The sequence below is a fragment of the Trachurus trachurus genome, assembly GCF_905171665.1.
Source record: "Trachurus trachurus genome assembly, chromosome: 19".
NCBI classification, from domain to species: domain Eukaryota; kingdom Metazoa; phylum Chordata; class Actinopteri; order Carangiformes; family Carangidae; genus Trachurus; species Trachurus trachurus.
Window position 1 is genome coordinate 16,452,724 of NC_139913.1, and position 15,790 is coordinate 16,468,513.

The following is a 15,790-nucleotide window of genomic DNA, read 5'->3' on the forward strand; positions in this document are numbered from 1 at the left end:
AGCCACATGCAAAACACTAAAACTAGGTTAAATATTTAGGCAACAGACATTTTAGAAAAGCACCTTGTAGTTATTCCTGGTTCTGCAACTACAGTATTTTTTGTTTTGGATCATGGTGTTGGCAATTACAGGGCTGTTTATCAGTGGTATAAGATACTTAGATAATACTGTACCATACTGTGCAAGATTAGGACACTGCCAAGTTCTGAATTTGCCAGTTGCTAAAATGTTTGGCCAAAATAAGGAAAATATGTTTTTGGTGAACATAAAGAAGATGTCACTTGTGATACCTGCACTCTTTAAAGTCAACAACTGTTATATTAAATTGAAACTAAATGCCACAGATATAGTCATGCACACACACGTGTTGCCTCTGTATCACTACTGAATTAAAATCTTCAAATTGAAGCTGAGATGGTGTGAGGGTCGGTGCTCATTGAACTACAGCCCAGTTAATCTTTAGCCAACTCCCCACAATTGTCAGAACTCAAACTGGCCATTACATTTTTATATAGATACAGTATATATTTTTTATATATTGCAATGTAAGTATATATAAATGGGGTTTTAATGCATTTATTATGAAGGACAGTGTAAAGGACAGGAAAACAGGAGAGAGAGAGGGATGGAAATGACATGCAGCAAAGGGCCACAAGTCAGATTCGAACCTGGGCAACTGTGGTGAGGACTATGCCTACAGATGGGCTGCATTCTACGGGTTGAGCCCAAACTGGCCATTACTTAATGTGTAAAATGAGTGAGGAATTATCTCTAACTAAACAAACCAGCCTTTATGCAATCGTCACAAAAGGACTTTTAGATTGAAAGGTTGAATAAAAAATGTAAACTGATTTTACTGTAATTTACTGCCATCCCAGAGGAGGAGAGAGTCCCCCCCACCCCCTACATGTCCTCAGTCAGTCCTCCTGGTCATATTTCTCCCTCTGCCATTATGTTTTTTCTCTCAAACATAAGACATCATTCTTTAAGAAATGATTACTCTCTACTCTTTTTTATTGTTTAATTTCCTCCTGTAATTGCTACACATTTTCTGACTTTAAAACCTCCTCTGCACAAGATTAACAGACCCTCAGCCCCCCTGCCCTGTGGGGATTAAATAACACAGGGTGTACAGCATAATGATCTGGAGAAAGAGAAAGCAACAGTGAAAATCAGGTACTCATTTGGTTCTGAGTGCTCTATTTGTCACCACTGCACCAGATCTAATTAGAAAGCCACTTGTGTGACATCAAGTTCACATTCAAATGTCACATTAACATTTAACTTGGTAATTTCATGTAAAATGCTAGTTTTTAAATAATAAGGTCCATGGTGGCCACCACACCAGACCAGTGAGTCTGAGGACCTATGCATTGTAAATTACTTAGATTTACATCGGTTACAATGGCCGAGGGAACATGATGAAATTGAAAAACAGTCCATGAAGGCAAGAAAAGAGACAGGTAAATGATCAGACAGGTTATAAACAACTCAACAGCTTTGAGAAAAGCTATACGAGTTGTCTGTTGTCTGCCACGCTGCCCCACACTCAGCTGTCATCGTTTTTGTGAAGGGTCCATTTATCCTGAACACGTTGAAACTCAATTTAGTTTTGTCAGATTTATCGTTTATAGTTGATTTGAAAAGTTCACTTTCGGGGGTAGAAAATGAAAAAAACTAGGGGTGCACCGATTATTCGGTAACCGAATATATTCGGCCGAATATTGCAAAAAAAGCAACATTCGGCCTTCGGTGGAATGAGCGCAAAGCAAGGCCGAATATATATAAAAAAAAAAAAAGTCTGATAAATACGCGATCGCGCGACGATGGAAACGGCAGCTTAAACCCCATGGAGCTTTATTAGTAGGTGACTCCTACTGCTGGAAAAATAACAGCAACAAGAGCAGTGGGGTGCAACGGTGCACAGCGACCGCGCGCACCGTTGCACGTCGCTCCAAGAGCCCGGTGCCGGTGCGTCCTGTCTGCGGCGGAGACACGGCCATTGAGAGGACTGAGTGAGGGGACCGTTCCTGTAGGAACGCGCCTTTTAATTAATCTTTTAAAAACCAAACAACAACATGCTGAGTAGGCTACGAAAGGGAGAGGCGGCTGCAGCAGTTAAAACGAAAGTTCCTCGTCCCAGCATGTCGCCAACTCCGTCCGTGGCCGACGTCTTTTAAAACAGAGTTTCCCAACCTTGGGGTCGGGACCCCATGTGGGGTCGCCTGAAATTCAAATGAGGTCGCCTGAAATGTCTAGCAGCCTAATTGATGAATTAAAAAAAAATCTGACCAAGAAAGGTTAGGAACCACTGTTTTAAAAGACACTTGGTTTTTTTTGATGAGCAACGGCAACTGGAATATTCAAAAACTGTCAGAATAGTCAATAAACATTTACTTTCTTTGAAAATTAAGTTAAAAAAAATATTTTATTTAAAAACTTTATAACCACTTTAAGTATTCGGTTATTCGGCCAAGCGTTTTGATTTTATTCTGTATTCGGCTTCGGCCAAAAAAATGCCATTCGGTGCACCCCTAAAAAAAACCCCCCAAAAAACGATGATGACTAGATATTTAATTAGCTTTGTGTGGACATTCTTTCTAACCAAACCATCGCTTTTTATATTTTCTTCTAAATATGTTTGGAGAACGAGACTGTTTCTTGCTCATCCGCCCATTAGCTAGACATAGGGAGGCTCCAGCTGATGTATGTAGACTCTGGCTGTGTTCATCACTCAGTGTATTGGAAGTGCTTCTCTGCTTCCCTGCCAGAAAACCACATTATAGGCTTGGCACAGCTGTTGTGAACCAGCCACAACTACTAGGTATACCTACTACAAATACATACAGTATAAACCAAATGTCAAACACACACACACACAAATTCACAACTAGGTGACACACAAACATTATTCAAAGAAGAAAGTCAGACTTTGAAGAGAGAGCTGGCACCAGATTTTACTTTCATGTCAAACCTGAGAGTTAACAAAGCAAGAGGAAGAGAGAAAAAGATCAGTGGTGTTTAGTGGGTAAAATTGGCAGGATGAAAATGAATATTTGATTTTTTTTGTGTTCTTCCTGGGAGCTGTGATAAATATTCAAGAAAGGGCGAAGCCTGGGGAGCTCCCCTTCACCATGAGAGACACAGAGCATACCACTGTGAGCCAAGTCAAGCATGACTTGGCTGCACACACTCACAGGCTAACAACTAAGAGACTGCACACACATGCGAAGACTTTGTTGAATGTTACACAAAGACGCACATTGTTCTTTTCTCTCTGTCTCTCCCAGTCTCTCTGTCACTCTGTCTCACACACATATTTAGAGATAAGAGTACTGAGTACAAACATCTCCAAATTGGTGATTTCCGCCTTATTTCCGCTCAAATAAACATAACTGTGCAATTGTGTACACACTGACAATAACACACGCATGAATGGAAAATAAATCTCCCACCCGCACCACCTCACACACAAACACAGACACACAAATACACAAAAATCTCCCACAATCTCCATGTCACTGAGAGAAAGTTCCTACAGTATGTGAAACAAATTGGTATTTTATCACCCGATAAGGGAGATGAAGAGATTCACACCTTATATGATCATATGTCCAACTGATTTGTGTAAGACCATACAGCATTAAAGGTAAGACTTTATTTTATAAGCGTATTAACAGTTTAACGGGGTGGTCTGTCTTCTATGTGTTTGTTTGTCTATAGATTTGAACACCCCTGGGACAGCTGCTTACCGTAGCGGCCTCAGAGTTCTCAGCAGCCTCAGCACTCGGAGCATGCCCAGGATCTTGGTGCCCGAGTTCGAGATGAGAGACACCAGGATGTCGATGACAGAGATCATCACCAGCATCCCGTCCAGAATGTTCCAGCTGCTCCTCAGATAGGCCTTGTCCCCGAAAAAAAAGCCCAAGGCTATGATCTGGACACACGCGGGGACAGAGACACGGCACAGTGGAGATGCTGAATGTTATTTACACAGCGGATAACACAAAGGAAAAACTGCCGCAGTACCAATCGAGTGTGCTGCATTAAAGAATAAATATTAACTCCAAATAATGATGTCAGAAAATGATACCCGAATCAGTAATTCAATATCTATTTTCGTCTGTGCGGGTGCACATTTGTTATCAAGCCATCTTTTGCATTTATTAAGAGTTGACGCTTAATGTCCCACATGCACAGCTTATTGACTTTGTGGAGAGATTGTTTACTTGGAGCTTGGCAGAGAAGATCATAAAAACTGCAAGCTTTCCAAACCTCATTTCTTATTCTATAGGTTCCACTCCACAAAGCAATTTGCATTCCAGAAAATAATGGAGACTGGCTGACTTTGTTTTTCAGCTCAAACTTATTAAGCAACGAGGCCGAGATGATGATTTTTTGCCTGCTGAGAGGGTGAGAGAGAGGGAGAGATAGATTGATAGAGAGATGGGTAGAAGATCATTTACGTTAGTTGATGCTAATCAATGCATAACAGTAGATACTGTATATGAATAATGTGTCGGGGGAATGATCAAAGCGGCCCATCAAACTATATGAACATAAACAGGTTTCTGGGCCAGTCTATACTTCACTCTGTGGTGATGAGTTAAGCATGGGTAGGTAAATATTATATACATTTATGAATATTTATGCTACTTTATACAGTGCCTTTACACTATATTTCAAAGGAACATATTCCACTTTATTTGGGTAGAAGAAGTTATTTATTTGTGCAACAATGTAAAATATTCAGTATTAAAAGTAAAAGTCTATCATGTAAAAACTTGCCTATAGCATACAAGGGTGTAATTAGCAGAATGCAGAGTAACTGCCACATTATCACAACAGTATGAAAGCAGCATTTTACTGCTGTGACTATGGTGAGTAGCACAGTAGTTCAGTAAAGTGAGTTCAGTGACTTCATAATCTCGGGTTTGATCCCCTTCAAAGGATTATAGATAAATCTGACTGAGCGCGTGATTCTGATCTTTGCATTCTTTTTTTGGAGTTTTCTCTAATCAATTCTGTTTTGCGAAGGATTGGATAACTTTACCTCTTTAGGCCTGGAACACTTAAATAAAACCAGCTGAGAAACTTAAAGGAGGAATCTTTCTTTTAACATTTTATTTTATTTTTTTTGCAATATTGGATAATTTATCTCCTTTGTGCCCTGAGCAGTTATTTAAATAAAACCTTGTGAGAAGTTTACAGGGGAAATCTCTGGGGTGGAAAACCTTTTTTTTTTTCATGACTGTTTTGTTTTGTTTTCTTAAATTTGAAAAGTGACTTGTAACTATGGGGTGATTAAATAATGCAAGTGAGGTACAAGCGCCGCAACATTGAACTTACTAAAGTATTGGAGCACATGACAACAACTTAACATTTACTGTTGCTGGACTTTCACACGATGAAGTATTTTTATGTTGTCCAATTTCTATTCTTCTGTAATGTAGATAAAATATCTTAACGGTTTTTCCACTGCTGGCAACACTGTGTTACTTACAAAACTAAATAAAGGTTTTGATTTGGCGTCGTGTTTGGTGACCGTCAACCATTGTTCATTTTCTGTGCTGAAAAGATTATTTGGGAATTAAATGTTACATAGTGTTTTGTATGTGTGTGTGTGTGCAGGCTCCACGTTCATGAGCCACCCATTTGTACTGAGACCAAAAATAGAGACAGAGACTTCCCTCCCCTCTGCCTCCGCTCGCTCCTGCCCATGCCTGCGTGGACCTCCATTTAAAGCTGGGCCATTTGAATACTGGCGAGACTATTCTCCGCTTAGCATTATGAAACAGCCCTGTGTGTGTGTGTGTGTGTGTGTGTGCCTGTCTCACTCCCTGATTCTCTTCCTCCTCTTCCTCTTCCTCTTCCTTTCCTCCCTCTTAACTCTTCTTTGTGTTTTTGTGCCTTTCAGTACGGTACGGTTTCTTCGTCTTATGCAAAATTTCTACATTGTGAGTAAATGCAGACGTGTCACATTGTGTTACTTTCTAAGTCTGTGGGGAAAAGAAAGGGCTTGATATGAGGCAACCGGCGTTTGCGTAGGACCAAAAACATCCTCAGCTATCAGATATTTCGTGGCACAAGAGCTGATGTCAGCTGAGTAAGAGATGACTTCAGGGAAGTCAAAACGCAAAAGGGAAGAACGCAGTGTGCACCTTCAAAAATATGACCATAAGAGGATATACTGTAAGTAACATGTATGTGTGAGTATATGGCATCCTATCACGTGGAGAATCAGTATCTAAAAATAAGATCTGCAGTGACAAAGTGAAGTAAGATGATCATTTTTCCATATTTACAGTTGTTACAAATACCATGTAGCAATGTAAACCTCTTACCTTTATGGCCATCTCAGTTACAAAGATCGCTGTGAAGATGTAGTTGGACAAAGTGAGGAAGATCCGTTCCTACCAAACATAAAGAGAAGAGATAATATAAATGCTAATAGTTCTAATGATTTAAAATTCACATTTTTGTCATACACGTGCTTTTCTGCTGTCTCATTTGCTTCCAAGTTGATCCAGTGTACAGATGAATAATGTAACAGGGAGATATTTTTCCTCATAATGAAAACATCTTTGTACAAACATCCTTATTGCACTCACTAATGATGGCTGGGAGGCAATCTTTAAGTTTGCTCTTTATTAGCACTGCAGGAAGGATTTAAACAGGGCATCTGATTTGGTGTTTAGGGCAAAAAGATTATTTTTCAACATATATATGGAAATAATCTATCAACGTTCACCTATTTTATACAGCAAATTAAATGCATAATCAAGTGAATGACACTGGGAATAAGTGATATCATCATTAATAATTGAACACTGGGTAAATTGCCTCAGGGAAGTGGGGAAAGGCTGTGGTTGGGCTTTAAATAAGAATTTTGATAAAGTTTGAAAACCTTTGTCATTGTGCCTCATGACAATTCTGAGGTGCAATAGCCGATGTGAAATGGATATGAATAGATACAATTTACAGAAGAAATTAAATTCCTCCTTTTCATTTTCATGTCTCATTTACAGTTTGGAGCTAAATTAACTATGTTAATAAAACTGGGGATTTTTAAGTATAAAGTATTTCACTATATTTTTACCTTGAGTTTGAAAGAGATCGTCACAGAGACTGAGGTCACTACAATACGACACAATGCCTCCTTCTTGCCTCTTATCTCCAATGGTGGTGTCATTATTCCAAGTTAAATTAAATGCCTGGCAAGCCATCACCCTCAAGAGCTTATTCCAGCTCAGCCTGGTCTGAAGTAATGCTGGTTGCAATGGTGGAGGAGGATGACTTAAACTGAGAGGCATTGTGCTTCATCGTACGCCAGAGAAAACAAAACCCAACACTAAACTCTCCCAGTAGGTAGTCTCAAGTGGCAAACGCTCCACCAGGCATTGAAGACTGGAAGCTGCAGACACCTGAGTGGTTCAATATGCGTCTTGACTTTAATGGAATGCAAATCCTACAACTGTATAATGATCGTACTAGTTTCCAATCATACAATCGCAAACTCTTCCTGGATCCCTGAGCAACGAAAAACAAGAGTCAACCCACACCTCATGGACGGCTTTGATCCCAGTCCAGTCTGCAGCAGCATCTCTGGATCTTAACTCTGTCTGGAGCAGATGACGTGGCTGCTGAATGCTTAGATTGATCATAAGCTATACTGTTGAATCTGACATAATTCAATTTAGAGCTCCAGACAGTTCAGTCCCTTAGCTCAATTAGAAATAATACATCATAATAGCCGGTATAATCATCCCCAATCATTTCCACTGAGCTACAGGAAAGACAGTATCCAGGCAACCTCCGGCACCAAATCAAAACAGCAATGGACTGCAACCCAAATTCAAAGAGTGTGACATAATTTCCAGCACAATAAACTAATTATTCAGCCTGCATTCCACACTAAAAGGCTGTGACTAAAACACTTTATCTCAATGACATTTCTTTTCAAGGAATATAACATATGTCTTCAATTTGGTTATCACCATGTGTGATATATAGCAGGTAGCCTACTTCAAAGGAGCAGCAGGGGAGTGATTAATTATATGTTTGGTTGTTACACACACGCCAAAACAGAATCAGCCAGTGGAAATCGATTCACAATCGGCTTCATTAATTCAAAACAACCCACACAAACAAACAGCATCATTTGATGACTGTTTCAGCACTTGAAATGTGGAGCAATAAGCACCACGGCTCCAAACTGTAATGCTTGTTCTCTTGTTTTGGCATGGTTGCTATGTCATATATTTCCATCTCATTTCAGTAATGGCCCCCGGGGTGCAGACTGGACATGATGGCCATGGCAGAGAGCTGACAAAATGTATGTACTTCCTAAAAAACTCTGCTCTCTCAGGGTTTTCCCATTAAAGCATTCCCAGCCAGGCTCCTCTGCTGCTTCTGACGCCCTGTGTCTGTTGGAGAAACACTGGATTTTACTGTGAAACTGTGTTTTTACTGTTTTAATCAGGTCCGTATGTCTTTGAGAGAAAATCCTGCAGATCTTTTTTTTTTTTTTAAATGCATATTTTCCCCGAACTCTGCATCAAGCCTGCAGAGTCTCTCCTTGGCTCTGTGTATGTGTGTCAGCGCTGCACAGACACCCACACACGGCAGAGTGGTGTAGTGAAACCTGAAGAATACCCGAGCTGACATGAGCTACACTCGTAGTTACTGTAAGTGCAGTAAAATCTTCTCCAGTAAAAATCCAAAACTTCATCAGCATGCCTGTTCAACCTGCATAAATGTGTGTATGTGGAAAGCCACATTTTAATCCGCTCCATCTGTCCACAGTCACAAGCACAGCAGCTAGCTCGTAAGCTAACAGCTGATTGTTAAAAACAGCTGGTGCAGCTGCTGTGATGGATTCTGGGATTTTAATTGTGTTTATATGTTACACCGATATAACGATATATAAAGATATATTTATCTTTTCCTGGACATTAACAACCTATATCATATGACAGCTTGTGTGTGTGTGTTACTACAAGGCATTCAGTCAGCCCTCCTCTATCTGATGGGATGGTGCAGCAGCTCAAGAGATGATGCAGAGCAGTAGACACTGGGGTACAGCAAACACTGCCCAAAGCCTCTGGTGCACAGTCAAACAGGTTTCTGTGCTGCACAATGCTCCGTTTTAAACTACACCAGAGAGTTTGTGTGTAGTAATGGGAGCCTCTTTCTGTGTTTGTCTGCATTCATGGTGACATCATACATGTTTAGACTTTACAGACAGAACAATTAGGAACTGCATTTGACACTCACAGGACTTTTGGGGAGGATGTGAGGCCTCTCCATGGCGATCGTGATGCAGTTGAGGAAGATGATGACCAACACAATATGGTCAAACATCTTGTGGCTGATGATCTTTTGGCACACGATCCGGAACCTGACAAAAATATTAACAGAAATGCAATTTAGGTGACACAGAAAATGGACTTGACACATGGTATGCAACAGAGACAAGCAGTTTTATCAAAACTTGTTGTGTGTGTGTCTTTGGTACTGTATGATAACAGGAAAAATCCCTTAGATCACTAGTTTAGACTTATATGAACCAGTGATCTAAGGAGGTGTAGAGGCGCATACATGCACAGCTGTACTGCAAACCCACACCTCTAAGCAGGTGTATACTGTATGTAGCTAAAAATAACCATGGACACACATAAATGCATGTCTTGCAGAAATAAATTGCAGGAAATTATATGTCATAGGTGGTGTTTAACACAATACCTCCTCATGGAAAACTCATGGAAGTGGCCCTAGAGCATGGCACCAAGAATGACTGAGGTTAAAATTAAGCAGAAGCAGGCTGAGGGCGAGCAGCAGCATCTCTAGACATCCATCAATTCCATGACTGCTAATGATTTGGTCAAGAGATGGAATATAGTAGAGGGCCAACAACAGAGCCCTGGGCTACTCACATGGTGGTCTTTAACACCGGAATATGTTTAATATTGTAATATTTTAACTGTGTTTCTTTGCATTAGTAGGTCTTAACGTGAGTGTCCAGAAATGCAGCATTTGTTTTCCAGTTGGTGAGGAAATATACAATGATGTATGGTATTAGAATCTGCATTAACGCTGAGAGGAATGGAATCTGAATCAATGGAAAGCAGATAACTGACAACTTTAGAAAAGTCTAGACAAGCCCTGAAAGCAGACTGAAAAGGTTAAAGATGATTTTTCGACAAGTGATCCGAAAAAGCCCAAGACAGACAACTCTAATGGTTGCTTTAAGAACAAAAGGGAGATTGTCCGATACTAAAATGTTTACCTGCAGCAATTTGAAAGCTAAAGCGGAAAGTGCTGGTAGTCAGTGAAAAATGAACAATGGTCCCAAAGCTTCTTCTTGGAACTTGGAGACTTTATGTTAGAGAGTAAAGGGGATGAGGGTGGTGGGTTCAGAACATCAACAACATAGAACCCCTAGAATATATATCTAGGACTCACCATAATGCTCAGCTGGCTCTGCAGAGGAAGCTGATTGGCTATCTAAATATATTTCACTGTTTCTAGACACTCCTGAGCTGTAAGGTGTGAGCAGTGAGAAGACGGCTGCTTCAGACTGAGTGGCTTCAAATAATGGAGGGAAATGGAGGGTTGTGTTTATTGTTATTGAGTAACTTAGAGTGGCTGCTCTAGCATGAGTGGTGGTAAAATGTTTTCTGTCTATTCAATAAGAATTTAAAAAGAAAGTTTCACACGTCAGCTGTTTTTCTTGAGTTTTAATAAGCATTCATGAATTGAGTCACACACATGCTTCTATGTCGATACACAGTTGTGCCTGTTGTGTCACACTTGGAGGTAGAAAGCTTCTGATTTTAATTTGCACAATTTTGCCCCACTCCCGTGTTCTTCAATAAAGCTGTGGACCTTTTTTGATTATCCAGTTCAGGTGGTGAGAAGAGCAACTGAATCCAAGAATGTAGACAGAGGTGTGTTGAATTCACTGCTACGGTTTTCAGCAGGGCCTGTCTTTACAACAAGGAGCTACAGTAGGACCACTGGTGTCAAATGGCAGATACATTTGAAATGGTACGAGATGACACAAGAAGTGATGGGAGAGAAGAGAAGTCAAGAATATTACCACTGCATTGATGTGGTTCGGCCACAAACTGAGTGAAACCAAAAGTTTCAATAATGCTGCACAGGCTCTACTTACTAGGCTGCAATCTTCCGCCTCGTCTGAAGGGTATGATGTAGAATCATGCCACATTTGAATGATTTAACATTATATATTACATTATTGAATTATTCGTACTACTGCATTAGATTAAGCTTTTACTATTCAAGCAGGTTCAGATGGAGCTCATTTGGCCCATCTTACATACTGTGGGTAGCTTAATTTACAACCGTGGATCATACTTTTATAAATACACCATATGTTTTATGTAATTTTCTATCATAAAGTTGCTTGAATATCATCTATAACTGCATATAATATCCCAATCAGTTGTGAATGAATATAAGTATAAAGAAGTATGAGATGAAAATACTGTAAACACTAATGTCTATCCAGACTGCAGCTCAGTGTTGGGCATGTTAAGCGAAAATGATATCACAGGCTATACAAGGACATTTACTGAAACACCCTGTACAAACTACACGTAATGAAAAATCCCATTCAATTTATGAGCGCTTGTCTCACATACAGTAATATAATGTAATGTAATATAATCAAGTGCTGTAGAATCAGTCATTAATTATGCCTGACTTTCATTACCCAACTTGAAAAGGTCCCTGGGCTTTCAGCTCCAAACAACCGAGAGAAAGAAAGAGGCAGCGCTTTGTTATATGTGTTGGAAAAGGATTAAACGGTGCATCACGTCTACTTTGACGGCTCATTTCAGATGAAGTTTATAAAAGATTTTTGCTTTAACTATATACAGACACAATTGTGTCAACACTTATTGAATCTATGTGTATGTGTGTGTCATCTGACTGTGGTGTTATTATTCATATAGTACACAAACTGTATTGGCTAATTCCTACTTGACATAAGCCGGAGCTGGAGCCATGATTCATGAGTTTTCTTTGAGCAGATGGGGAGGGAGGGAGGGGACACGCACACACACACACACACACACACACACACACACACACACACAGGGCAGAGACACGCCTCTCACGGCTTGTCTGACTGGGAACTTTAATGTCAAGTTCAAATGGTCCCAGAGTCTCACAAACACTCAATAATACCTGAAGAAAAACTGCACAGCCTCTGAAATCAACATCTCAAAAGAACCAGTGACATCTTGATGCATGGATCTTCATATAAAAGGATTTTGACAAGTGTGTGAAGCTTTCTCCTTTGATGATATTTACTGACCTTTTGAATTTGGCATCAGTGTTTCAAATGCAATGATGTCAGGTCCTGTGTCTAAACTCTATTCTCATACAGGTCAGGTTAGAAGCTGTATGCTAAATCTTTCTGTTTCTCCATTAGGGTTGCAGATTGGTGAATTACTTTCTTTATCTCCATTATTGAAGTTCTTGTAATGGGAAACTTGGGTTTTTGCTCTGATGTGTTGTGAAACTTTTTAATTGATTCAGTTCCTTTTGGTCAAACTGTTCCTATTGAACAAATAGTTTATAATAATGTACCTCTTTTGCAAGTAATGCTTAACGTCATGATACATTTCCAGACATACTCTGTACCTTGAACTGTCTGGATAAACATGTGTATGTGTTCATCACTGTATAAAAATCTGATCCTACCATCGCTCTGGGTCCAGTCTCTTGAGACCCCCGTGGTTAAAAGACACTGCACCCTATTCGGCCGAATAGCGAGACTTGGTCTCTGAATCTCTTTGATGATCATTGCTGACTATTGCTGGTTGTTCATACTAATCTGATATGCTATCCTGTAATAAATTCTACAAATCTCAGTGAGACTTATTGTTGTCTTTACTCCCTCGCCATAGAACAAACCTTTTGCCTCTACACTTGTCTTTGAACATCTCTTAGGTGTTTTTGTGCTTCATTTTCCAAAACATCACCTGTTGCTTCAGCAGCACAGACAGTTCAGCTACACATCTGCTTGTAACATCTGCTGAATGATTTCTGCCGGTCATGCAGCTCCTCTTTGAGCGGAAGAACTAGAGCGGCTCACCCGATTCTTCTTCCCTGCTCCCTGTGTGCACGGTGATTGCTCTCCAGGAATGAGCTGAGCAGAGACACAGTGTTTTCCTCGACTACACAGCCTATTCTGATCAATTGCTGTCCACACACACACACACACAGCCCAGGCACATTCCTGTCTCCATGTTGATAGACCACTGTTCTTACACAGCAAACACACCTAATTGCAGAGACTGGATCACAGTGTGTCTACAAAGCCGGGCCCACTCCTTCGCTCATTAAAAACTTCCCCTGCAGTAACCATCAGTCGTAGCCGCGACAACAGTTAGCACAAAGGCAGGCTGAGGTGAACTTGGCTCCATGTGAATGCCGCTGTACTCCGGGGCCTCCCACTATGCCGCTGTCTCTTGATGTGATTGTGAGCACAGGCGGGCATCCGTCGTTTTTCCAAGGCCAGAATAGGTGTCACGCAGAGCCCGTGTCCTCGGTGTCACTCTCCACATGGTGAAACCTTTGAGCCCGCTGTGATTGGACGCCTGCTAAAATCCTGGTTTAAGCCAAGCCCCTTCAGTTTTCTAATAGACTACAGGGAACTTTTTCCTTTTAACCTTTCCCAAATTACATAATACGGCCAGCAGAGTGGGGAACCACGAAGAACTTTCAAAGGGGATACATCTTTTACTCCGCTTTTATAATCTCCTCTTGAACATCAATCATCACGGCCCCCCCACATATCAAAACTCTGTTTTTAAACTAGAAATATGGTTTGCTCTCTTAAAATTAAATGGATGGTTCTGCAATATTCTTTTCTGAATATGTAATTATGAGCAATATTTTCTTTGAGTTTTGGGTGTTTTATTCAAATTGATCACATCTGTGCTTGACTAAACATTTACATATGCATCAACATGTGTTCCTGATGGTCACAAAAATGAAATTCTAGTGATTTTTGGAAATGAATAATTCTACAATTCATGTTTTATAAGCAGTTGAACAGATTTTAACCTGGGAGGGCAAAAGCTGCAGGGTCGACATGACGGCATTAAAGTTAAAAAGCTCTCACTACTAATCAATAGACTACAACGCATTGTATTTGTGATTTGAACTGTGAAAACCTTTTACTGCACTTCTAGTAAAGTCCAGAGCAGTTACTTCACCAGGTTGTGTGTCTGGCAAAGCTTCTCTGCTCTGTTGTGCGCTCCATGGGTGTATGAACTGTGTGTGTATGTGTGTGCAAGTCCAAGCAAGTCTCCCCCAGAGAGCAGAGGGCAGAGAAACAGTGTGACTATAACTGATGAAATGGAAAATAAATACATGGCTGTCAATGTTAAGTGTGTGGCTTCCACAAACATAAATTGTACATTTATGTTTGTGGAAGCCACACACTTAACTTAACTTAATGATACGTTGTCTTCAAATACTGATGTTGACACATTTTCTGTATTGATGCTGTCGATTACGGCCGTTAACTGCGACAGTCCTAACTGTGTTTATTGCTACAAAGTGTCCAGTAGACAGTTTTGGAGGTGTCTCTTTTACAGCGACACTCTATAGTGAAAATGCCTTTTTTTGGCCACAGGGGTAATTTGGCAGCAAAGATGAACGGCGGTGCCATAAGTCTTTCCATGGTGCCCACCCACACAGATACTGCATCAAATTATCAGCATCAACATTATCATGCTAATTACAAATAAGCACATGGGTCAAAACACATTTTAAAAGGGAAATATACGGCTTATAACAATGATTGTATCAGTTGGACTGGACCTGCCATGACACAGGTGATGGCTGACATTAAAACCATCAGGTGGGGCTGGATCTGGGGGGGTCGTTCTTTGATGTTTGATTAACATGTTGTGGTGCTGTGATGGCAGGCTGGAGGCTAGCCTTTTGCTTGGTGTTGCCTTCACAACCACATCCTCCAAACAGATAGCAGCGACTCACAGATCAAAGCCCCAGAAGGGGAGGAGGAGTGAAGAAAGAGAGGGGGGTAAGGGGGTGAATAAGGCTGGGAACGGATGGATTCAGCACGTGGCAGAGATAACATGCAGCACTCAGTAGGAGAAACTCCCTTCCTCCCTCTGCTCCTGCTTACTCACCCCTGACATGGCAGAAATGTGCAGATAAAAGAGACTTCTGAAGTCAGATTGTGGGAGGGAAGAGGGGAAAAAAAAAAAATGCTGCGCTCACATTGCAGTGGAAAACATTTGGCCATTACAGTCAGTTGTCAGTTCACCATCCTTTATTATGAAGACGATGACTCTGCCTTTCCCTGTGCCAGAACTATCTTTTAAACAGAGCTGCTCTTTTCAAATATTGTGTTTAATTTTTAGCTTAAGTACCACATGAGAAAACAAAAAAAGGAGGAAGCTGCAGAATTAATGAGATGAGTGGAGGTGTGAATCCTACCTGGACTCTGGGGGGAAGAGGTAAAGTGACCAGGTGTCTCTCTGTCGACACCACTCGGGCTGCTTCTTCTCCAGCCAGCGAAACAATCTGGCGAAACGCCCCTGCAGGTATTAACAAAAAAAAAAAAAAAAAAGGGCAGTAGATTCATTATTCAGAAATGCACAATTTCCTGTTGCATATTGAGAGTCACTGTGCTATACTGTTTTATTCATACAGACAAATTCATACCTATGGATCAAACAAGGTTCATTAAAAAGGGGTTTTAAATATTCATGCTCTATCCCTC

The 15,790-nt window shown here is 40.6% G+C and overlaps 1 protein-coding gene across 1 annotated transcript in view; it reads right to left on the reverse strand.

Moving 5' to 3' along the window:
• cacna1g (calcium channel, voltage-dependent, T type, alpha 1G subunit) overlaps positions 1 to 15,790 on the reverse strand; it is a gene marked incomplete at both ends in the record, with an annotated part of 226,149 nt that overhangs the window by 45,321 nt on the left and 165,038 nt on the right. The window contains 4 exons of the mRNA XM_083994227.1: positions 3,753 to 3,937; positions 6,345 to 6,413; positions 9,277 to 9,400; positions 15,505 to 15,605. Coding sequence (XP_083850353.1) covers positions 3,753 to 3,937; positions 6,345 to 6,413; positions 9,277 to 9,400; positions 15,505 to 15,605 — 479 coding nt within the window. The remainder of the gene's footprint in view (positions 1 to 3,752; positions 3,938 to 6,344; positions 6,414 to 9,276; positions 9,401 to 15,504; positions 15,606 to 15,790) is intronic.